Source organism: Sus scrofa, chromosome 8, assembly GCF_054392235.1.
Source record: "Sus scrofa isolate SSC_HxYL_T2T_F1_AM1 chromosome 8, Sscrofa_HxYL_maternal_Yorkshire_Landrace_v2.0, whole genome shotgun sequence".
Classification (NCBI taxonomy): Eukaryota; Metazoa; Chordata; class Mammalia; order Artiodactyla; family Suidae; genus Sus; species Sus scrofa.
The window spans coordinates 2,218,243-2,242,500 of record NC_139390.1 but is presented as its reverse complement, the minus strand read 5'-3'; the positions used below and the strand labels follow the sequence as shown (position 1 = coordinate 2,242,500).

The window sequence follows — 24,258 nt, the reverse complement described above, 5'->3', positions numbered from 1 at the left end:
CGACAAAGAGATCCGGTTAAACCCGTGCACGTGCCCACCCTTTCTCAGATCCTTTTCCCATCCAGGTTATCACAGAACTGGGGGGGCAGCGTTTGCCCATTTTCTCGGTGCCCCTTTTACCCCGTTTGCGTCCGTGGCCTTGAAGTTCCTTTTCAGCGGCATGTTCCCGGGTCTTGCTTGTGCTTTATCCAGCGGACAACGTCTGCCTTTATAGCGGAGTATTTAGAACCCTTACATGTAGTGTAATTATTAGTGATTGGACTTAAATCTACTAGCTTGCTATCTCTTTTGCATTTTCCTTTGCTCCTTTCCCGCTTTTTCTGCTTTCTGCTGCATTAATTGAGACTTCGTTAGGATTCTGTCTTATCTCCTTTGCTGGTTGCTGAGCAGTAAAGTCCTGTGTTGAAGCCTGGGGGTTCTCTCCACCTGGGCGCCCTTCCCATCTCCCCGCAATCTCACTCCTTAGCGCAGGGCTATCTGATGCTAAACCCCACTGTTTCGTCTCTCTTGTCCGGCTTCCTCTTGCTTCTCACTGTTCGCAGAGCGGGGCAGCGGGGCGATGGCGAGATTTTGAACACGGTGCTGGGAGCCTCCCTGCCAAGGGACCCTCAGCTCAGACGTGAGGAAGGGCCCCGCCAGGCCCTCCCACATGTGAGCCCAGAGGCCCGGCTGCTGTGCAGAGGGGGTGGCCGGAGGCTGTCCAGGCTGGGATGCAGATGGGGGACAGGGCCCCGTCCTGTGCTGACCTCGCTGCCAGGACAGAGGCATCCGCCACGGGGCCCTCCTGGCCCCACCAGCAGACGGGCCGTTCCCTCTGCCCGGAGCCTCGTTCCCTGTGTCTTGGCTTCCATCTCGGTTGTGATTTTAAGAGCCTCGAGTTTGTTTTGATTTTGCCCGGGGTAAACACGTCTGTCTAAGTGGATGGAGGAACATTTGCCGAGCCGAGTTTTATAGCTTGTTCTTTGAAATAGATCACGCTATTTAAATAAAAAATGAGGTCAGATATTCAGGCCCGAAGGAGTAGCTTGCCCGTACTTTTCCAAGCGCAAGGGGCTCCAGCCCCAGGCCTTTGTTCCCGCCGCCCCCTCCCCGCCTGGACCCCGGCCCACCTGCACCACCCCCATCAACCTGGGCCCTCCTCACACCTGGAGCCCCCAGGCTTCTGGACCACCCGCCCCCCAGCTGGATAACTCATGCCCTTAAGTTGCCTCCCAAAGGGCCTCCTGATGGGGCCCTGAGCCGTCTTCAGGAAAGATTTAGGGCGGGCCCCCAGGCCCCCAGGCCCCTGGGACCCCCGGAGCTGGGAGCAGCACGCTCGCCCGGGGCGGAGCCATGCCTTCAGCTGCACTGAGCACCTACTGTGTTCCGGGGAGTTGTGGGGGGGACCTGCAGGGCTTCTGGTCCGGGGCGGGGGGTCCTAGCGCTGCAGTCTGGAGCCTAGTCCCCCTCCCCCTCCTCCCTCCCTCCAGTGGAAAATTCCAGGGATGTGAGCATCGCTTCTCAGGTGACGTGGGCTCTTCGGGGACACGCTCGGGAGCAGGAGGGCCGGGAGGGGCCTGAGAGGGAGTCAGCGTCTGGGGGAGGGGCTCTCACCAAGAAGGGGTGTCGCCGAGCCACTCAGAACCCTCCCAGGACCAAATCCTCAAACAAAGAGAAGGTTTTCTCTGGGCGGCTGGGTGGCCTTGAAGGTGGGGACGGGGCGGGGGGTGGGGGGGCTGGCGACACCCTCCCAACAGGCGGTGCACTCGTTCTGGGCGCAGGGGTTTCCGACCCAGGCCGGCGGTCTCACCTTCGTGGGCCCAGCCCCCACCTGCTGGCTTCACAGGCTCCAGTGATAATTAGGCAGTTGGTCGTTGTGCCAGGCTCTGCTGGATAAACGGAGACCTTCCCCAGCAGAGGTCAAAGACAGGCCTCGAACCAGGTCTGTGTGGCTCCACCACTGAGTCTCCCTCTTGGTCAGGGGCCCCTCCAGCGGCCCCTCCTCCCCACAAGGTCACACCTGCCTCGGGGCTCCAGCTCACCCCCAGCCCATTACAGGGGCCCCGGCAGACCCCAGCTCTGTCGCCACCCCCCGGGTCTGCAGCTCCCATGACAAGCCAGCCTGTGTGGACAGGGCAGGGAGTCAGCAGCCAGCTGGGGACTCAGGCCCTGCTCCTCGGGCCTCACCCATGGCCCCGGCTCCCTCCCCCATCGTCAGGCCACCTCCCTGTTGGGGGGGGGATCGAGGCCCCCTCCTGGGAGGCCCAGGCATGCCCAGTGGGTGGGAAGGGTGCTTCCCTGAGCGTCCTGCAGGCCAGCGGACAGGGCACACTGACAGGCAGCTCGGCCCACCTCTCAGCTCAGGGGGTCCCAGGCCCACTGCCCCAGGCCAGCAGCAGAGCCACGGGGTCAGGTCTGGTCCATCAGGGGTCAAGGCCAGCAGCCGGCCTCTGCATCCTTCTCTCCCTGAAGGCTCCCCGTCCTCTCTAACGTGGGGTGTCTCTCCCCATCCACGGAGGTCCAGCCAGACCCCGGGCTGGGGGCTCTGGCGTCTATGGGGGCGTCTCCTTCCTCTCCGAGCTTGAGAAGCCCACCTCTGACCCAGCCTCCCCCCTCAGCCGGGCGGCCCAGGGCAACACGGGACTGGCCTGGGAGGCATGGGGCGGTGGGGTCGGGGGGACACACCCCCTTCCCCAGGGCCGGCTCCTCCTCTCAAACCCAGGCCTGGCCCCACCCGCACACACATCCCTCGGGATTACAGTAAGCTCGGGGCCCTGCGGTCACATAACGCTGCCCACAGATGCTTTCCCTCCTGGGGCCAGGAGGGCAGGGGGAGCCTCAGGAGGGGGTGGGCTGTCCTTGGCCAGGGCCCTGTCACCAGCCGCCCCAGGCCTTGGGAAACCCCGGGATTCATCCAGGGTCGGACTCTGGGCCCAGCCCGGGGGTCCCCACACAGCAGGAGCCGAACAAACTCTGCAGGGCCAGGGTCTCCCGTGCTGGACTTCCCAGAGCTGGAGGCTGGGACCTGGGCTCGAGGCCTGCCTGCTGCCCGCATGGCCCTGAGGACAACACAGCCTCTGTGGGTGGCATTGGCCCTCTCTGTCCCATGAACCTCTGAACCCGGCTCCAGGTTCGTGAACGGTAAACATGGAGCTGGCACTACATCCTGCCAAGGGCCCGCTGGCCCCACCAACCTGGCGGAGAAGCTGCAGCCTTGAGGCACCTCCCAGGCCAGGGGGAGAGGGTCTGTCATCCTCCAGTCAGTTGTAACAGAAGCCTACTCAGACCTGCCCAAACTAAGCTAAATTAAAAATAAAAATGTAAAATATGTAATAACTTTTAATTATTCTTTTTTTGGTTTTGTCTTTTAGGGCTGCAACCGTGGCATACGAAAGTTCCCAGGCTAGGGGTCGAATCGGAGATACAGCGGCAGGCCTATGCCACAGCCACAGCAATGCCAGATCCAAGCAGTGTCTGTGACCTGCACCACAGCTCGCAGCAACAACGGATCTTTAACCCACTGAGTGAGGCCAGGGATTGAACTCACATCCTCATAGATACTAGTCGGGCTCGTTACTACTGCACCACAATGGGAACTCCTAATTATTCATTTTTTAATTTAAAATTTTAATTAATTCCCTGGCTCTTATAACTGAGGATTGTGCACTTTCAGGCATGGCTGGATCCAGGAGCTCAGTGGCATTGCCTCCTGCTGTCTTTGCTGCTTTCTTCTGCATTGGACTCATCATCCTCAGATAGTTTCTCCCCAAGTGGTGGTCAGATGGCCCCAGAAGCACAGCAAGACCAGCAGTGGCCACCAAAGTCCTGAGCTTGATGCTGATTGGTCCAGGATGGGTCCATTGCTAGGGCTGGATGGACATAGGGCCCTTCCTATTGGCCGTTCCCAGATCCTATGCCCCTGCTGGGAAGGAGTAGAGAGGGTGCTGCAACAACCCAGAGCACACTGGGGCTGGGAGGTGAGAGGGCTTCCTGGAGGAGGAGATGCCTGAGCCGAGGGATGAAGAAAGAGAAGGATTCTCAAGCCGAGGAACAGCACGCACGAGGGCTCGGGGTCCCAAGATGCTGACGTTGGCACACGGCCTCAAGGAAGTGCACTTCCCCAGCCTGGTGGACCTGGCGGCCCAGAGGAGGGGAGGAGGCCGGGGCTGCATCAGCCGCCGCTATCCGCTAGCAAGCTGAGCCTTTCAGCAGTCACCTGCTGGCAGTCAGGACAGGGAAGAGGTGGGCGTGTGAGCCTAGTGGGTGATTCAGGGGTGCTGGAGGGCACTGGTGACCCACGACTGCCCCCCGGCAAGAGGCTCCAGGTCCCAGAGTCAGGGGCCTGGTGTGGCCTGGCTGTGCCGGGACCCGCAGGGAGGCCTCGACCCGGTCCCTCCCTCTGCCACCTCAGTGTCTCCATCCGTAAAACCAGGAAGGCCATCCAGGGCCCGCCAGCTCTCCGGACCTTCTGGAGTTTCTAAGGTGGGGGCTGCCCATGGACTGCAGGGAAGGGGCATCGGGAAGGAAAGTGTCCCTGGGCCCCAGCCTCCCCCCTGCAGGAGCTGCGATGCCCACCCTCACGCCTTGTCGCCCTGGGGGGCGCACGGAGGCAGCGCATCCCCAGGGAGACGCCAGGGACGCTGCCGGGGAGCACAGAAGCTTCCAGCAGAGCCGGTCCCATCCAGTCACTTAGGCTAATGTCGTCGCCTCGGGAATTCCAGGCCCTAGTAAGGCTTTGCTGCAAACGTGCTCCTTTTCTGTAATTGGATTCTTCTGGTGGCAGGGGGTCTTGGCTCCCCGACTTTCAAGCAGGAGCCAGCGGCAGGAGACCACACACCTTCTCTGCCTGGTCGGCCTCTGCAGCCAGATTCCTCAGGCAGCCTCAGCCTCGGCCTCTGGGTGGAATGCCCAGCCTCACCCCCTGCTTTCCCACGAAATCCTACAGCAGGAGCGCCAACCACCTCCACGGCCAAGGTTCATTCGTCCTCCAATGTCTCTCCATCCACCCACCCGCACCTCCCTCTGTCCATCTGCTGAATATTTATCAGGCACCCACCAGTGGCCAGCAGGGTCCAGGCAGCAGACGCACCACGGAGAATGGAAGGGGTGCTGTCCTCGCTACGTGGCGCGCACGTCCTCGTGGGGCGAGACAGAGCACACAGCGACAATTAGACGCAGTGCCACGAGGTCGCCGCTAAAGTGAGTAGAGTGGGAGAGTCCCGGAGGCCGACGGGGACCTCAGGTGAGGCGGGTTGGGGGGAGGCTTCTGAGGAGTGACATGGGGAGACGTGACTCGTGGACGAGCATCTGGGGCAGAAGGAACAGCAAGGGCAAAGGTCCTGGGGCTGGCAGGTGCCCGAGGATGGAGGGCACAGAGGGCTCCCGCGGCCTGTCTCCCGGAGAGATGTGGGCGCCACCGAGGGCCTCGGGCTGAGAGGGGCCTGATCTTACCTTTGAACGGCTCCCTCTGGCGCCTGCGTGGGGACTGGCTCTCAGGAAGGCAGAAAAGGACAATGACAGCGTAGCGACTGGCCAGGCAGGACGACGGTGGCTCGGACCAGGTGGTGGAAGGGACGAAGCCAGAAATGGCCCCATTGTCTCTGTGGGATGTGTGAGCGGCCAGGTATGAGGTGGGAGGAGGAGAGGCTCCCAAGGTCTTGACCACGTGCTCCTGGGGAGCGGAGGTCCAGCTCCTGGCGAGGGTAGACGGGCGGCCCATCGGGAGTGATGCGGGAGGGGGCTGGATCTTAGGCACCTCGGGTGTGCGATGTCACTGATGCTCCATGTGGGGACATGAGGACAGAGCCAGCCAGAGGACGGGATTCAAGGCCCAGGTCTTGGCCAGAGGCTCGGGTTTGGGGGTCACCACTTTCCCAGGGGTCTTGGCCACCCTTGGATGCTGATGCAGTAACCAAGGGACGGGTGAGCCTGGATCAGAGAGGGAGGGAGGCAGGGAGAGGAGCACGGCCTGAAGCTGCGTGACAGCAAGCGAGCTCCCCTGGGAACACACGCACGCCCAGTGCACACGCAGTCCGGGTGAGCGCTGTCCTGATGGAAGGGGAGGCCGGGCTCGTCTGCGCCTCATGATCCATCTTGGGGCCCAGGAAGGAAAGCTCGTCTCCCCGGGGAGAGGCACGGCTGTGCCTTGGGATTTGTAGGAAGCATATGTCATCCTTTAGGTCATTCAGTGCGAGTCACCAAGTGCCCAGTGCCCAGGCCCTGGGGAGACAGCAAGGACGACAGCCCGGTCCCCAGGCCTCCACATCCTGCTCGCGTTCCCAACCAGGAACGCGGACCCCAACCAGGGCCCCGGGACATTTGGCCAAGTCTGGAGACATGTTTGGTTGCTAGGGGCACCAGCGACCGGCTATGGGCCTCGGCGTTGAGTGTTGAAGCCAGAGATGCTGCTAGCGCCCCAGGGAGCACAGCACCCCAAAAGGAGGGAACCAGACAAGATGTCCACTGTGCCCCTGGGAAGCCCTGCTTTCCAGAAAGCTGGCCACCCTGAGGGAGAAGGAACCCCGAGGCAGCTGAGCCCAGCGGCCCCAGTCCCAGCCCCTGCAGCTGGAAGGCTCACCCCTTTCTGCAGCCCTGGAGCCAGTGAATTCCTCTTGCTCGGGCACAATGAGCATCTGACAGGCAGCAGCAAGATGGCCTGGGGGCGGCCCCCCGGCCAGAACTGAGGCTCCAAGAGAGATTGTTGGCTCCTCTGAGGAGAAATAAGAGACAGGGCTCAGTGCGGACTGGGGATGTACCTGACCTGGGCAGGTGGCCAGCCGCGTGCTCCACCCAGGCCACCCATCTAATCAAAAGCCCCTTGGAAACAGGCCCCGCCCACTGGAGGGGTGTCCAGGCCTTGGAAAGGATGTGGGCGGGGCTGGGAGGCCGAGCAGGGGGGCCCAGGACACCAGCCGACGGGGCGCAGGGGACGCAGGCAGGTGGCCAGCACAGGGCCACTCTTGCCCCCAAGCCACCCTCTGTTCCCAACTGTGGCAGGAGCCTTCCCCTGTCCCAGACGCAGCGTCTGCCTTCCGGGTGGCGAGGCGCAGGTCTCCCCGCCACGGCCCTGCGCCGCCCTCTGCACGGCGCTGCTGTGATCCGCGCCACCTCTCAGCCTCTCCCTGGCCCCGCCATCGAGGTCACAGGGCTGCAGCCAAAATTACAAAGAAAATAGGCAGCGGATCCAATACCATGCCGATGGCCTTGGCAGCCCCGCTCCCCTGCGGCAGCCCCTGCAGACGTCACTGCAGGGAGCTCTCAGCCCAGGATCCACACAGGGCCCGGGGCAGCATCGGGGGCGACGGCCAAGCTTCTGTTGCATCACCCCGCGCCCAGGAACCCTCATAAAGGGGTGGCCAAGGTGCCCTCCCTAAACCATGAAGCCCCTCAGAGAGGCCTCCTGTACCCCACAGGCGGGGACCCTGTGTAGGGCTGGGAGCGAGCGAAGAGCCAGCACAGAAAGTGACAAGGACAGAGGGCAGCCTGAGGCCACAGGAGCAGTGGTGTGGGCCCCCTAGCACCCCACTCCTAGAGGCCACTCCCGTCCTCAACACTGCAGGCCACTGGGTGCAGAGGAGGGAGAGGCAGGCCTAGGGGCCCCTGGGAACCCCCGTAGGCCACCAGGGCACCGAGCTGTCCCCAGAGGACTCAGCCCTTGCCTTCATTTCCTGGTTTCCAAGGAAATCTGAGCCCTGGAAGTGGCTTCTAGAAGCCTCAGGCAGCACTCTCCCAGCTGGCTCCACACGGGTCGTTTGTCCTGGTTTGCTCCGTCCATCGCTCCACCACCCTGGAGTGTTTGACCAGGACACGTGTCCCAAAGGAAAGCACGAAGAGCACAGCAGACACCGTCACCTGCTGGGCCGTCCGGGCAGGGGTCCAGCCCACCCCTCGCTGGGACCGAAGGGGAAACGGAACCCCCATGCAGGGAGGTCATCCTCGAGGGAGGTGAGTGACCTTCGGAAAGAATATCCGCACCGAGCCTGTAAGACAGCATCCGCGCCCAGGCAGACCAGCGCAGGCTCAAGAGCTTAGAGGAAAATCCTTTCTCACAAATAGATTTGCTCCGTGAAACAGAAAAAGGATGTTTAAAGATTCACTGTGTTGTCAATAAGCTGCAAGCGAGGCGGCCTCTGTAAATCAAAATCAGGCTCATGTCTCAATAGCTGAAATGTGGCCCCAGCCCACGTGCCCATCCGCAGACGGATGGATAAAGAAAACGCGGTCCATCCATCCCAGGGCGCGTGATTCGGCCTGGAAAGGAAGGACGTTCTGACACCTGCTGCAATGTGAAGAACTGGAGGATGCTGTGCTCACTGAAATAAGGCAGAGCCCCGAGGACAAGTACTGTGTGGTCCCACTTTCACGAGGTCCCTGGAGCCTCAAATCCACAGGGACAGAAGGCAGATGGTGGGGCCGGGGCTGGGGGAGGGGAGGATGGGGAGCCAGGTTTGATGGGACAGAGCCTCCCCGTTACGTGATGGGAAGGATTCCGGAGACGGAGGACAGGATGGTTGCCCATGAGGATGCCTTTAAGATCACCAAACCGCGCAGTTAAAACGGCGAAGATGGCAATTTTTAGGTTTCATGCATTTTACCCCAATAAAAAGTTTGGAACAAAAACCAAGCTTAGAGAGATGGCGGTGCCACGATCTGCATGAGGAAGGTTGCAGAGACAGTGTCTTCTGAGTGCCCACAGGGCAGGCAATGGGACGCACCCACTCTGGGACGCAGTCTCCCCAGCTGAGCGCTCCACACGCAGGGTGTGGCGGGTAGAGCGCAGGTGACGTCAGGACAGGTGCCTGGCCCAGCCCAGGCCAGCAGCAGCCTGACCCGTGGACCCCAGGGGTCTGCACGGGGCGGGTATCAGTACCTGTCTCCACCCCAGGAGCACCACGCTGGCAAGTGCCATGGAGCGTATTCATTCCACACCATAACCTAGAGCAGCCTGGACAGATACCCCAACGCAAGGAAATCAGGGCTCATGGAAAGTCACTCTCCCAAGGTCACATGTTCAGAGAGGCTGAGATCTGAAGCCAGTCATCTAGCTGGAGTCTGCCCTGTAAAAGCATAAACGAGGCTCAGTGGTTAACGAATCCGACTAGGAACCATGAGGGTGCAGGTTCAATCCCTGGCTCAGTGGGTTAAGAATCCGGCGTTGCCATGAGCTGTGGTGTAGGCTGCAGACGCGGTTCGGATCCCGCACTGCTGTGGCTCTGGCGTAGGCCGGGGGCCACAGCTCCAATTCGACCCCTAGCCTGGGAACCTCCATATGCTGCAGGAGTGGCCCAAGAAATGGCAAAAAGACCAAATAAATAAATAAATAAAAGCATAAACGATTAGATAACATGCACACTATGTGCTAGGCACAGAACCTGTGTTATCACATCTGCTCTCGCGAGAATGTAAGACGGGGATTTTTTTCTTCGTGCTGAAGAGAAGACAGGCTGAATGACGGAGCTGGGGCAGGGCAGGGTCCCAGAAGAATGGTTAGAGCCTCCGAACGTGAAAACAGAAGACAAGTTTGGGCTGGACCACACCCATCAAGGAGAACGGAGCCCGCAGAGCGTGCTTTAGAGTGGCAGTGAGCAATGACGACAGGTGGTGCTGGCACACGGACAGACAAACTGACCAATGGGACGTGAGAGTCCAGAAGCCCACCCACCTCTGTGTGGTCAGCTGCCTTATAACAAAGGAGACCCTGTAGTGTGGGGGCAGACCGAGCAGATCACTTTTCAGTAAATAGCACTGAGGCGACTGGACATCCAAACGGAATAAAAGAGCCTGAGCCCTACCTCACACCACGCGCAAAAGAAATTCCAGATGAACTGAGACCCGTAAGCAAAGCGTGAAACAATACAGCTTTTGTTTTATGGAGGAAAACACAAGCAAGCATCTTCATGACCTTAGCCTAAGTTTTCTTAAACACCACAAGCAGGCACCACAAAACATTTGATAAAAGGGACTATTTAAAAAAAAAAAAAAAAACACGCTAGGGGAGTTCCCTGGTGGCTCAGTGGGTTTAGGGTCTGGCATGGCCACTGCTGTGGCACAGGTTCAATCCCTGGCCCAAGAACATCCAAATGCCATGAGCACAGGTGAAAAAAAAAAAAAAACCTTAGGAGGACTTCAATTCCTATATCCGACAAAGGACTCAAAACCAAAAACCAGGAGTTCCCGTCATAGAGCAGTGGTTAACAAATCTGACTAGGAACCATGAGGTTTCGGGTTCGATCCCTGCCCTTGCTCGGTGGGTTAAGGATCCGGCATTGCCATGAGCTGTGGTGTAGGTTGCAGATGCGGCTCAGATCCCGTGTTGCTGTGGCTCTGGTGTAGGCTGGTGGCTACAGCTCCAATGTGACCCCTAGCTGGGAACCTCCATATGCTGTGGGAAGAGGCCCTAGAAAAGGCAACAAAACAAAAAACAAAGCAAAACAAAAACCGAAAACCAAAATAGATAAGGAACACATAGAAATCAGTACAGAAAAGAGGGAATTCAGATGACCAACAAACACACAGAAAGGTGCCCAACGTCATCACACATCAGGGAAACATATGCGCCAGCCTTCCACACCCACCAGTACAACTAAAATGAAAAGACGGAAAAAAGCAGGTGACAGCAAGGCTGTGGCCCCCGGGCTCTCCCCGCCCTGACGGTGGGGGCGGGCGGGGTGCAGGCCCCTGGGAACCTGTTTGGTGGAATAAATGCCCACCCACCACCCCGCACTCCCACCCCTCGACGTCCACACAGGGGACATGCGCAGGTACACTGTTCTCCAGAGGCTTGTCGCGGCGGCCCCTGGGTGACAGCCAGCCCCGGGCTGGAAGCCACCCTGATGCCCGTGGGGTGAGAAGTACACAGAAGGGTGTAGTGTGTCCGGGGCTGCCGCAGTGAAGCGTCTCCGACAGGGGCTCAGACCACAGAACCTGGTGGTCTCCGTTCTGGAGGACGGAAGGCCAAGGTCAGGTACAAGCCGGCCGGTTCCCTCCGACTCCTCTCTCCCAGCTCTGGTGGTTGCTGGCATCTTCCAGGCTCCTCAGCTCCTGGATGCATCCCTCCGAGCCCTGCCTCCATCCTCACAAGCCCCGCCCCCCATGTGTGTCGGTGTCCAAATGCCCCCTTTGCACAGGGACCCTGCTCAAATTGGGCTAGAGCCCACTCTGCTGACCTCATCCTGACCCACCCCAGCTGCAGAGACCCAAACAAGGTCACTTCCAAGGGCTGGGGCTTGTCTTCAACATCCGACTTTGGGAGGCACACCAGCCAATCCCAGCAACGCACACCTGTCTGCAAAGTGCATTACACTAGACTAACTCGGGGCCGAGTCAACCATCACGGGAGTGGAGGCCTGTGAGGCATTCGTGATGAGCTGGGCACCACTCCGTGCACTTAGCAGCACTACCTCGCCCTCGAAACCACTGCTCCAGATCCCAGGACTGGATTCGAGGGGCCATGGAGAGAAAGGGAGTGGGGGGCCTGTCTGAGGCAGGCTGTCCTAGGACCCTGGACACCGGCCTTCCCCAGGATGTCCCAGGCTCCTGTGTGATGTCCACGCAGGGCTGCTTCTCAGGACACAGCAGGTGCTTGGCCAGGCCTGGCTCAGCTGCCGTGGCTGCTCATCCCTCCTCCTCCCTCCAGGTGGCATGTTTCTCATATGGGGGGGCGAGGGTGCGTGGCCCCAGCTGCTTTGTCTTTAGAGGCAGCGATGCTGAGCCGGACCCGGACCTGGATGCAAAGCAGGTGGGGAGGTGGGCATTGCTGACCCACGCGAGACCACTATTTGTGCTGCCACGGCTCAAACTCGATTTCCAGAATTCTACGTTATCTCCTATCCAGACCCGAAGAAATGTGACATGATGGCCACATTAATTTCTTCAGGGTAAGAAGAAAATTGCAGACTTGAAGCTGGAGAAAAGCAAAGTTGGCTGCAAAGGAAGAGCTGGAGAAAACTTCGCAAAACAGGAGTTCCTGCCGTGGCTCACTGGTTAACGAATCCGACTAGGAACCTTGAGGTTGTGGGTTCCATCCCTGGCCTCGATCAGCAGGTTAAGGATCTGGCATTGCCGTGAGCTGTGGTGTAGGTCGCAGACACAGCTTGGATCCCACGTTGCTGTGGCTCTGGCACAGAGCAGCGGCTACAGCTCCGATTAGACCCCTAGCCTGGGAACCTCCATATGCTGCAGGTGTGGCCCTGAAAAGCAAAATAAATAAATAAAATGTTTAAAAGTAAGTGAGGTGGAAGAATCAAAAACGTGATGTCGGCCTTCTAAACAATTACAGACGATTAAAGGGGGAGACGGGAGCTGTGAACAGAAAAAGACAAAGTAGAAAGAGTAGCCCAGGAAAGAAAGAGGGGGAAGGGTGAACACTGTGTCCAAACCCCTTCCCAACCCATCAGGTAGGATTTCTGATTTTTTTTTTTTTTTTTTTTTTTTTGTCTTTTCAGGGCCGCACCTGCAGCATACGGAGGTTCCCAGGCTAGGGGTCCAATCAGAGCTACAGCTGCCGGCCTACACCATAGCCACAGCAATGCCAGATCCAAGCTGCGTCTGCAACCTACACCACAGCTCATGGCAATGCCGGATCCTTAACCCACTGAGCGAGACCAGGGATTGAACCCGCAACCTCATGGTTCCTAGTCGGATTCGCTTCCTCTGTGCCATAACAGGAACACCTCCGATTATTTTTTAAACACTCCAGTGTCTTACTACTTACGAGATATCATAAAACAAAATAACACAGCAGGGCGGAAGACGGAAAGATGAACTAAAAATCCAGCAGCAGGACCAGTTCATGTTGAAAAATTGAATTTACAGCAAAAAAGCCCCAGTGTGCACTGGGGATCGATTGACATCATTTGAATATGCAAATGAAGATGGAGAATGATAAGGAACATTTGTGAGCTGACTGAGACAGCCACAAAATGCTGGAAAAAAAAAAAAGAAGAAGGAGAAGGAAGGAAGAAAAATATCCAAACAGGGAGAGAGGATTAGGTCCGCTCTACCGGCCAAAATAAATGAGGCTGGCAGGGCGTGGCCAGAGTGAGCACATGGGGGGGTGCCCTGCAGGAGCCGCCATGGGTGTTGGGGGACGTGTGCCCACATTCTCTTAGACACAATGTAAATCTCAATAAATATTTCAAATGCAAAATGTATATAGTTCTTGATTTCTTATCACAATGTGATGAGGCTACAAATAATAAAAATTTAAGCAAAAGACCCCAACCCCTTAGAAATGCAAAATTTTTCCAGCAAGAAGGACATAAAAATAATGCACTGGTTGGAATGCAATAACTATTAGACTACTGAAGATCCAAACGTGTGAGAAAGAGCCAAAACTGTCATCAGGCGTAAATTCATCACTGCAACAGCTAATGCAATTTTAAAAAGGAAGATTAAAGAAACATGCTTGGTGTTCCACTCGGGAGTGTGCGAAACACTTCTGGTTTAAAAGGGCGTTTGGCCAGCTGCCCTCAACAGACACAGACTCCCCACGAGAGAGACGGCCGGCCACGGAGAAAGCCACGGTCACGGCGCGGCTGACTCCTACAGACGGATGAGTGACCCATCGCTAGATGGCACTCAGGTACACGTGCCCCTGTGACAGGGGACCCTGTGCCTGGGCTCCATAGGCCAGACCCCAGAAGCCTCCGCCACGCCACACCGAATCTTGGAGTGACAGTCACAGTACCCCTCCCACGCCATCTCACCCCATCACCGTTTGTACTGTGACCCGAGAAGCTTGTGCCCAGCTGGGATGGGCTGAATTCTGTGCCTCCAAATCCATAGGTTGACGCCCTGACTCCGGGGCCCTGGGAATGTGGAGAGGAGACAGGGCCTTTCAAGAGGTCATTAAAGTGAACCGAAGTCGTTACGTGGGCCCTAGGCCAGCAGGATTGGCGTCTCTGTGAGAAGAGGAGACTGGGACACAGGCACAAGGAGACGATGGCCTCCTGCAAGCCAAGGCCGAGGCCCCAGAGGGAACCAACCTGTCCACACCTTGATCTCAGACTCCCAGCCTCCAAGACGGTGAGAAGGTAAATTTCCCAGTCCGTGGCACTTTGTTACGCAGCCCGGGCTGGCGAGTACACCAGCCCAGAAAGAAGCAGCAAGACAGCCCCACGTGGACGGACAGCACAGTCCCCCTCCCCCGTATCCGTCTTGAGAACTTTGATGACGAAGCCTGCCAGTTAAGACAGATGGAAGTAACACACGCAACGAGTGGAGGAAGACGGTGGAATAGAAAGAAGAAACAGGGGGCTGGCCTGGAACCAACGGCACTGCGACAAGATAGAGGGAAAGACGCAGCAGAAATAGCCTTGAAAGAGATGTGGCATGAACAAAAGCCGAGAGCGCGAAACAAATAATCAAGTTAGACACAGGGTACAGACTGCTACGGGGCCCTGCCTACCCCCCTCACCAGAGACCTTGGGTCCTCAAAATTATCAGGTCCCTCCACGGACCCAGCAGGTCCAGCGGAAAAGCCCTCAGGTACACAGGAGGAAGTCCGCAGGGCCCATCTCCCTGAAGCAAACCTGCCCCAGGTGAGCTCGCCTACTCCTGCCGCAGCTGCCCAGCAGGACTTTGGCCCCTTGGGGCCGCTCTCCGAGGTGCTGACCGCCCTCCCCCCAGGCAGCCCCCTTAAAAGAAATTGAGGGGAAACCTCACAGGACGAGGACTTGAAAAGACAGACGCTGGAGTGCGCCGGCAGGTGCTGTGATGCAGCAGAACGTGAGTCCAGGGGCTTCCCTGCCCTGTTCCCAGCCCTGTGGCTCCCCCGTGTAGACAGCCCTCGCCTTTCGGGCCTGTTCTCTTCCCTGGCACTTCGCAGCTCATCCAGCAGTCGGGTACCTGTTAACAGGTGTTGCCCGCCTCCCGCCCTGCAGGAGGTCAGGCATGAGCCCGGAGAACAACTTTGCTCACAAACGCGCAGGCTCATTCACTGTCAGATGCTCCTGCGGGTCCTTGGGATTTCTCCCTGAGCCAAACTGCCTTCATGGAACTGAGTGTTCATGGGGCCGTGGGAAAGGACACACATGCTGTGTATTGTCACCAGGCCATGAGCACCATGGCAAGCCTGGCCTGAATGCCATGCCTGAGGGCAGTGCTAGAGCTGCAGGACACAGGGGCATCCAGGAAGGCTTCCTGGAAGAGGCAGTATTCAATCTGAGTCTTGAAGGCTGAGCAGGAAGGCAAGGGAAGGGTGGCTGCAGTCGCGCCTGGGGAGGTGAGGGCGGAGCTGTGTGGATGCCTCAGGAGACGGCCTCCCCTGGGCAGAAGGAAGAGCTCACGCAAGTCATCTGGGGAGCAGGACCGGCAGGCAGAGTAAACCCATCAGAGGAGCCGAGACTCCCAATCTCTCCACCACCTGCCACGACGGCCATCCGCCCATCCCTGCAGGCCTCCTGGGGCTTTGTGGCTGTCACTTTTGTGGGTGATGGGGGTGGTGCTGGGCTGACTGCATCGGGGCCCCAGGTCTCCACAGCCCCCTGCATCCATCCTCTACCCCGCATGGGGCCTGCGGCACCCCTGCCCCCACTGGAGAGGGGGAGCCCACTTCCTCTGCCTTGGTCTCGGCACCTTGGCCATGATGGGGTTTCATTCTTGTTTACAATCTGCTGCCCCTCCTGAATCTGTGGATTCGTGTATTTCATTCGTGTCAAAACACTGCCAGCGGGTATCTCCACAAACATTGTTTCTGCTGAGTTCCCTCTCCCCGCCTGCTGGGGGCTGCCATGCACGCCGGCCGGTCCGCCTCCCGCTCTCCTGTCCCTTCTGTCCTGCAGGCTCGGAGTCCTGGCTGCCCCGCCGGTCCCCAGCGCCTTCTAACAAACGGTGCTCTGTCTGGCCCTGGTCTTCATCTGGCTTTTTTCATTCTCTGCAGGAGGCAGAGATCCAAGAACATTTTTAATCAAGGCCCCAGACCTGGGGCCAGAAACAAACAAACTGCAAATCAGCAGAGACAGCGAGCCCAGCGTGGTCCAAACTCCTCGGGGCTCGGCAGGTGCCAGGACCCAGGTCCGCCAGCACCCCGGCCTGTCACTCCTTCTCACCTTGAAACTCAGCCTGAAAACCCAGGGGCCCCTGTTTACAGCGCTGTCCACAGCTTCCGGAATATGAACAATGGGGGGGGGGGGGCTAGCGGGCCGTGAGGAGATGGGGCTGCAGGGGCGAACGGGGCGAACGGGGCCAGAAAGAGACTACCTACCTTGCCAAGGGCAGGCGACAAGGCAATGGGGGGCGCCAAGGTCCCCAGATCCTTGACGGGAGGCACAGGGACGTCTCAGCAGCGGGGCCACTCCACGTCGGCAGCGCACGCGAGCCCTGGAGACACAGAAAAAGACTCACTCCCCGTCTCCCACCCGACCCCGTCAGACCACGACCAAGCATTCGGTCTTGTTGAAACTGGGAGCCACATGCCGGTACCTTCAGACACGTTTCCTCCAAGGTTTTCATGATCTCACCCCCACAGTCAAGTCCCCAGCACCGGCTGAGCTCGTGACTGTGCACCCCTCCCCCGCCCTTGAGCTGGGGTGGGGGACAGAGACAGGTGATCGAGGGAGGGAGACCTGGGGACACGGGACAACTCAATAGGAGTGACGCATCGGAGAGGCAGACCTGCGGGGCAGGTGGCATCCACGGAGGCTTCCTGGGGGAGGCAGCATTTGAGCTGAGTCTGAAGCTGAGCAGGATGGAATGTGGGGGTGAGAAGGGAGGAAGGGGGATTTGGGGGGAAGGGCAGGCATGAGCAAAAGCCCCTGGCAGGAGCGCAGAGGCTGCCCTCAGGGCTGCTGCTGTGGAGACACAGGTGACAACGGCGCTGGGGCTGTAGACAGATCAGCTCAGCAAAGGCCTGCCAAGCAGACTTGACTTCACTCTGAGGCCAGAGGGAGAGTGTTTGAACTGGGGCGGCCTGGAGTCGAGGAGGCCGAGAGGAGGTGGGTGTGCGGGCAAGGGGAGACGGCCGACTCGGGCCTGGGCAGCAGAGGCCAAGGAGAGCAGGTGGCGGCCTTGGCTTCCGTCGAGAGCGCAGTGTAGAGGAGGGAGGGGGGCAGAGCGAGCAGGGCTCGTCCCCAAGGCAGGCCGGCTCTCTGCCCACCGTGTGCCCTCCAGCACCCGAGGGCAGCAGGCCCCAGGACTGGTGACAAGCACCCCGTGGCTGTGAGGACCCCGGGCGCCTGGCTCCAGCTTCCTTGGAAAAGGCCAGCACGTGAGCACTGCGCTGGGCTGTGACACACACGCGACGCCCGGGACACCTGGTCGCTCAGGTACAGGGGTCAATTCTGGATGCTCTCGGGAGGTGGCCCTGCGGGTGTGCCGTGCTGCCCAGGGGGTGGCCTCCCAGGCAGCGGGCCGGTCCCGGGAACCGCCGGGAAATCTCTGCTGCTCACCTGCCTGGGCTTCAAAGAGGCAAAGCCACCTGCAAGCGCCGCAAACACAGCCGCCATGGAGACCGCATCTGCCACCTGAGATCCGGACCAGCACCTCCTGCCCATGGAGCTGTCAGGTCCCTCGGGCCACCAGGTGACCTCAGGTCCACACTCACGGCACTGAAGCCACGGCCCTTTCCCGTGGCTGCCTTCCCTGTCCACCCACCCCTGGACTGGGACTGGGAAGGGACAGCGGGTCTTCTCAGGGCGGGGGGTGCTGCTTCCTTGAGCTGGGCCTCCGGAGCGACGCACATCTTAAATCCAGAGATGAGCAGCCAGTGTGGCCGCCTCTGTCCACTCCCGGGTGGGCTGGGCAGGGAGTCGGCCCCCGATGGCCCGCACACCTGGAGCCCCGGCTGTGCGGTGAGAAGAATGTCTTGGTGAGACCAACCGGGCCCCCCTCGACCTCGGCCCCTCCAGTCCCTGAGTCCCTGAGCCCCTGAGCCCTGTTTTGCCCGTCTCTGCGGTGGGCAGGACCCACCCGCCTGGTGGTACTGGGCGGTCTGCAGGAGGTGAAGCTTGTGAGGAGCTCACGCGGGGCCAGTGCCAGGTCCAAGGCCCGCGGGACCTCGCGGGGGCCACACAGGGAGCAGCAGGCTGAGCCGCGGTGGGGGGAGGGCAGAGGCACATCCACCTGGTGCCGACGCACAGCTGGAGGCCAGCCTCAAACCCGGATCACAGACCACTCCCAGCCCTGCAGGCGCTGGGGGCCACAGCTGCTTCTGGGAGTGAAGCTGAGACACCCCCTCACCCAGGGTGTCATGGAGGTGGACACCCCCCAACCCCCGTCCATTCCCCGTGGCCCAGGTTTGAGCTCCCAGTGCCTCCGGGATGGCTGCACAAAGGCCCCTGGGCAGGGCTGGGCCAGAACCACCTTGGCAATGACTCCAAAAGAGCCGGTCCTTTGCCGTTCAGCACAAAAGCCCTGTTTCAAAGGAGGCCGTCACGAGACCCAGGGGACAAGAGGTGGTCCGCTGTTGGGGCCGCCTGGCGCAGGGGCTGAGGGGCACTGCCCCCGCTTTCTCTCCTTTGCACCAGCATCCGTTTCCTCCGGGAAGTCAGGACCAGATGAGAAGCCAGGCTGCTCTGCCCCCGGAGCTCTGCCGAGGCCCGGCCGAGGGGACGATTCCCAGCCAGGGAGCAGGCAGCGGCAGGGACCCCAGACCCAGGCGCGGCAGGAAGGCCAGGAATTCACAGCCCCTGGAGGAGCCTCAGGGCCTGGAGACCTTCTCCAGGGAATTGCTCACTCTTCCTCGTGACCCCTTGTGATAGACCCTTGATGCTGCAAAGAACGCGGAGCCCAGAGCCCCCCAACCCCCGCACTGAGAAGCTGGAACAAACGGAGCCTTTATCCAAACAGCCCAGGTGGCTGGGCCCTTATCACCCCTGAGGCTGAGGTCTCCGCTCGGGCCTCGGGAGGGGGCAGGGAGATGCAGAGCAAGGCTGGACTCACCCGATGTTTCTGGACAGCGGTGGCCTGGGCACGAGGGTGGTGCCGCCTGTGCAGGCTGCTGGGAGGATGAAGCATGGGCTGGGCTGTGGTCACGCGGGGCCAGAGAAGTCAGCTGCGAGGTGCTGTGTAAGGACCATGTCCCTGGCATACACACCCAGCCCGCCCCTTGGCAGATCCAGGCTGGCTCAGCCGGGAGGCCAGCGCCCAGCGCCGCTCCGTCTGGGTCTGCTCCACATGCTTCTCGTGCGAGGTGGTTCAGCAGCCTGGCTGGGCCACATTTCCTAGGATGATGGCAGAGGCACAGGAGGGAGAGCAGGCCAACCTGCTGCCCCTTAGAGCCCAGGCCAGACCCCACCGTTGGTGCCGGTCACGTGGCCAAGCCCCATCCAGGGTCCCAGGCGCATGTTCCCGCTTCAGTCAGAAAAACAGTCTCGTGGCAAAGGGCTTGGATGCGGGACAGGGTGAAGAATTGTGGCCAAGGACGCCATCTGCCACCCCAGTCTAAGAAACTTGGACTTGGTCCCAGGACGATAAGGAGCCGTCAGCAGGTGACACATAAAAGGGCTGCGGGGGGTGGGGGGAGCGGGCAGTGATGCGACGGCTGATACGGTTCATCATCCAGGGGCCAGATGACGGTGGCCTGACTCAGGCCAGGCCAGGGGGAGGGGAGAGATGACAGAGAGACATTTAGAAAGAGAACGTCTGGCCCCAGAGACCCTGGGCACCAAGACGGACGCCAGCTGGCGCCTAAGGGTGCAGCCCGGCTTCCAGCTGTGAAAGGTGGGGCATGGAGAGCGGGAGACACAGGCACCAACAGCGGTAAGAGTGGGGGGGTTAGACGAATCTACTATGTCACCCCAACCTTGGAGGCTGGATCTGTGATCAAGACCGTGTGGGAGTGGCTCTCCAGAGCCCCCCTGCCCCAAGGGCACGGGGACAGTGACACCCCTCACGGACCTACATCATCAGCACCCCGAGATCCCGCAGACACCTGGACCCGGCTGGCTGTGGGAGGGGTGGCTATTGCCCCTCCTTGGCCCAGGCGCCCGGCCCTTTAGGGAAGGGATGCATCCATGGGCTCCGAGCCTGTGCCCCTGCCTGGAGGCTGGGACAGCCTCCCATAACATGGCCCAGGCCTCTGCTCATCTCAGCTGGTTGCCACGGCAACCCCAGCTGCGGGGTCCAGGCCTGTGCCTCTGCGTGGGAGGCCCAGGTGGGGCGGGCAGGACATGCCACTGACATCCTGACACCTGCCACTCTCCGGGTCCACTGTGAACACCTGCTCCTCTGCGGCACCCTCTGTCCCCCACCGCCCTGTCTGCCCTGCGTCCCTCACTCACACAGGTCACCTGAGCCGGACACCCTGGGGACCTCTGAAGCTGCTCCCCCAGCCCACACCCCTGTAAACAGACTCACACTCCTGGCACAGAGGGGGCCACGTGCCCCCAGGCCCCACCCTGAAGCGGGGAGTGCCCCACTGGTCCGCTGTCTGCATGGGCCATGGGACATCTGGATGACATTGTCCTTTGTCCCTGACCACTGCAGCGAAGCCTCCAGGGCCCCTCCCCCCAGAGCCCAGGGTGCTCCCCGTGAGCCCTGCTCAGCCTCCCAACCACACAGGCCCTGAGCTGGGAAGGTGCTGGGTCACCTCAGCAGGAGGACCTCCCCGCCTTGAAGGGAGGGTACACAGGAGGAATTCCACCCCCCCAAAGCCTCCCCCACACCCACCTTTCCAGCCCCTCCCAGGGACCCCCTCCAGGGACCCCCCCCCCAGAAAGGAAGACTCTCCCGCTCCTATCTTGTTCCCACAGTCTGAGCGCTTCAGGGTCTGGCTGAGCTGGAGCCCCGGGTGTCCCCTGCCCTGGACCCCTCAGCACCGCCCCCACAGGGTCTAGGACACTCCCCAGCCCTGGGCCCCCTGTCTCAGCATTGGGGTACACAAGTGTGCATTGGCAGCTGAGAGCGGGCCTGTGAGCCAGAAGGCCCCTCCCTCCCTGCTCAGCTTGGCGCCCCCCGCCGGAGGCAGGGTCAGAAAACTGGGGTGCCCGGCCACCCCCCAGCTTCCACCAGGGGCCCTCACTGTGTGGGGACCATAGGACAAGACCCTCCCTGCACTGATGGATTGGAGGGGTGTCAGGCCAAGTCCTAGGGGGAGCCACCAGCCACTGTTGACCAGGGGCTTCTTAGACCCCGGAAGCCCCCAGATCCACCCCCTCCCTCGAGAAGAAAGGAGTGGAAAGAGAGGAGGGAGATGAAGGCAGAGGGGGTGACATGCCTCCCTGGGCAGATCTAGTGGCACAGAGCTGACATGGGTGGCACCCCTCTTCCGACTGCTCCCTCCTGTCTCTCTCTCTCTCATACACACACACACACACACACACACACACACACACACACACACACACACACACACACACGGCAGGGGACATCACACTGAGTGCTGGGCCCCCTCTGCCAGGACTGCCTCACAGAGACGGGGAACAGTGCCCTTGGCCCCTGGCAGGGACAGGGCCACCCTGGCACCTCACAGATGGAGGCGGCTCCTCTGTGTCCAGCAAGGTCAGATGGCCTCTGCCACGGCCTCCCCACCCAGGGAGCGTCTCGCCATCTGCACACACTCGGCTGCCAACTCTGCAGCCCTGGCTGGCGCTGGGCCTGCCCCAGCCCGGCCACACTGGCCTGTTTGCCCCAGCAGCCACCTTCTCCAGCGAGGGCTTGCTCCCTCCTGGGGCAAGGCCTACAGCCCTCCATGGCTCCCCAGGTGACCAAGCCAGGGTCCCTGCAGGCCTGCAGAGTCTCTTCTGCTGGGCCTGGCCTGGCCTGGCTCTGCGCTCCCCCCCCCTACACCCCACAGCTTGTGTCCAGGCTCTGGAGATACCCCGCGGTCCCCTTGCCTCTGGCCCGGCCACCTGCTGCCTGGCCCTTCTCTCAAGGTCTTGGAGACGAGAAAGAGGTTTGCAGCTCAGCACCCCATCCCGACTCCACCACCACCCCCGCCCTGCCAACAAGGACAAGCCAGCCCACGTCGGCTCTCACCCATGCAACGCACTCTACTCACGTGTGGGATTCCTCCGCCCACAAGCACCTTCCAAGTACAGGAACTACAGCCAAGAGCAAAAGGCAGAAGCACCCGCACCGCCGGCGTCCCAGGAGCCGAGGGCCCAGCAGAGATGAGAGTGGGTCCGCCTGGGCTGGGGAAGGCTATGGGCAAAGCGACAGGGATGAAGCGGGGGAGCAGAGAGGGGTTCCTGCTGCAGCTCAACCCTGGAGCCGGGGAGACCCCGTGGGCAGAGACCCCAGCAATGCGGGAGGGAGCCCCGTGGCCTGGGGTGCTGTGCCCGGGCAAAGGCTCTGAGCCAGGAGCGCCCCGGCAGGCTGGCTCTGGGCTGCACGTGTGTCCCACCCCCAACTTGTTTCTGATGGACAGTGACTCTTCCTCCCTGACCCCCAACCCCAAGCCGGTCCCCCTCGGATCTGGGCCCTGGGGTGACAGCACAGCTCCCTAAGCGTCCAGGGACCCTTCCAGGAACCAGCTCCCTGGAGCAGCCAGGGGCTCCCAAGTCCTTCTGTTCCTTGTGCTCATCCGCCCACCCCCCCCCTCACTCATTCATTCACTGATCCGTTGATTCCAGAAGCCCAGCTAAGCCCCACCCACTCTCCAGCCCAAGCTGAGGACACGGAATGCACAGGCCTCCCCGGCGGGCGAGGGCCGCGCAGTGAGGCGTCCGCTCTCCCGGGCAGGGGGTGAAAGGCATGCCATCCTCGGGGGACGGCCACTTCTGCAGGGCTTTAGGGTCCCCATGAGATCTCCTGCCAGACCTGCCACCCACCTCCTACCCTGCGCCCCAGGTTGGGGAGGAAAGAGGTCACCCGCCGGTGGCCTAGAGAGATGGTCCACGGCCTGCCTACCCATCCAGGCGGGTCTGGATGCTCTGCTGACCTCTGAGCTTCAGGAGCCTGGCAGGCGGACATGGGGCGGGGCCAGCTGAGCCTGCCAGGCCCTTGGCAGGCGGAGGTCGGCAGCTTGGTCAGGACCTTGGGCTTGAGCTCTTGGGTGGAGGAGGCCTGTCCCGGCCTCGGCCCAGCCGTGGGGGTGAGAGCGGGACCGCAAGGGAGAGAAACCCCGCCCAGAGGGTGCTCTGGGCTGCAGGGGACCCAGAGCCAGGGCTGAAGGGTCCCCTCCGGTGTTTCAGCGGGAGATGCCGCCTTTAAGGAGCCCCGAACCAATGTGACCAGCGTCCTTAAAGGAAAGGAGACTAGGAGCCGGACACACACAGCAGGAAGCACGCGAGGCACCGAAGGCGGCCGTCTGCGCGCCAGGGAGGAGAGAGGAACCGACCTGCCCGCACCCTGATCGCCGACATCCAGCCCCCAGGGCCGTGAGAAATGAGCATCTGTAGGGCGTGCCACGGCGGCCCCGGCAGACCGCCGCTCTGTAGGGCAGCACCCGAGGGTCTGGTGGGCGCAGGCGTGGTGGTTGCCATAGTTACTGAGCGCCCAGCGACGCCCAGCACGTCCCGCTTGGGCTCTGGGTAAAGTCTGCCGTCAGCGCAGTCACGGAGGCCCAGGCTGGCCAGCAGTGAGGGGCTGGCGAGCCGGGGGCCCCTGACTCCTGGGCACCGCCATCCCCTCCTGGGGAACAGGGGAGCACCCAGCAGGGGGCGATAAACAGGAGGCCCAGGACCTGCCACTTTACTCTGCAGAGCCCGGATCCCAGACGCTGGCCGGCCCAGGAGCCCCCCACCCGAATCTCCAAGTGCCCGGGATGCCCGCCCTGTAGTGCCCTCCCAGCCCCCAACCTCACTGAAGGAGAGGGTGGGAAGCGGGCCTTCCCCGGCTGGGCCGTGACTGGCGACCGATAAAGCTCTGCCCGCCCCCCACCCCCGCCAGAGCTCAGGGCCCGTGGGCGCCCGGAATATGAATTCGCCGGTAGAGCTTCCTCCTGAGACGGTCAAGGGCTGTGTCCGAGCCAGACCCCGGATGCGGCTTCGGGTGCAGCTTGCCAAGGTCTTGGGCATGGCTGGAGCCTCCCCTGGGCTCCAGCTTGGCCTCTTGCGTGATTTTACGGTTTACATTTTGTAGATGAGCAGACTGGGCCCCAAAAGGTGAGCAGCTTGCCTGGGGTCCCGCCTCCGAAGGGATGGAGAGGAATTTGAATGCGGGGTCCTTGATCTGCCAGCACCCCTCTTACCCACAGGTGCCCCACACGCCCCACGGGCTCCTTCTCCAAGGCTTTCCCTCTACTTGGAGTGCAGACAGGTCACCTCCTCCAGGAAGGCTTCCCGACTCCCCTCCCCCACGAGCCTGCTGGTGCACAGGCCCCCTCTCCATGGCAGACACCCTGTCACTAGCTGACTCAACACATTCTGGGCAGAACCGTGTCCCTCTCCGGGTTGTCTC

General features: G+C 61.0%; 1 protein-coding gene across 6 annotated transcripts; it reads right to left on the bottom strand.

The window, feature by feature from the left end:
- Nucleotides 1-3,301: 3,301 nt before the first annotated feature.
- On the bottom strand, nt 3,302-22,783 carry LOC146400282 (uncharacterized). 6 transcript variants are annotated; one of them, XM_084973753.1, is made up of 6 exons: nt 18,859-19,220; nt 16,184-16,299; nt 6,557-6,688; nt 5,431-5,579; nt 4,543-5,286; nt 3,302-4,145 (listed from the first exon to the last, which is right to left on the bottom strand). In XM_084973753.1, exons 1-5 carry the CDS (start codon nt 18,931-18,933, stop codon nt 5,174-5,176), a joined length of 585 nt encoding a protein of 194 aa, XP_084829879.1. In that variant the 5' UTR covers nt 18,934-19,220; the 3' UTR covers nt 3,302-4,145; nt 4,543-5,173. The 6 variants fall into 6 exon arrangements, 3 of the variants coding, with proteins under 3 accessions (XP_084829879.1, XP_084829877.1, XP_084829878.1); XM_084973752.1 differs by having other exon boundaries at nt 3,579-4,145; nt 4,543-5,579; nt 18,859-19,277; XR_014813542.1 differs by lacking the exons at nt 3,302-4,145; nt 4,543-5,286; nt 5,431-5,579; nt 6,557-6,688 and adding exons at nt 12,739-15,853; nt 21,917-22,059; nt 22,696-22,783 and having other exon boundaries at nt 18,859-19,459.
- Between the last annotated feature and the right edge of the window lie 1,475 nt (nt 22,784-24,258).

Coding starts and splice junctions, on each gene's coding strand:
- LOC146400282 (XM_084973751.1), bottom strand. CDS start 18,933: ATGCTTCATCCTCCCAGCAGCCTGCACAGGCGGCACCACCCTCGTGCC. Junction 16,300..18,858: donor CCGCTGTCCAGAAACATCGG/GTGAGTCCAGCC, acceptor CTGTGTCTCCAG/GGCTCGCGTGCGCTGCCGAC. Junction 5,580..6,556: donor CTCCAGGGCTGCAGAAAGGG/GTGAGCCTTCCA, acceptor CACATCCCACAG/AGACAATGGGGCCATTTCTG.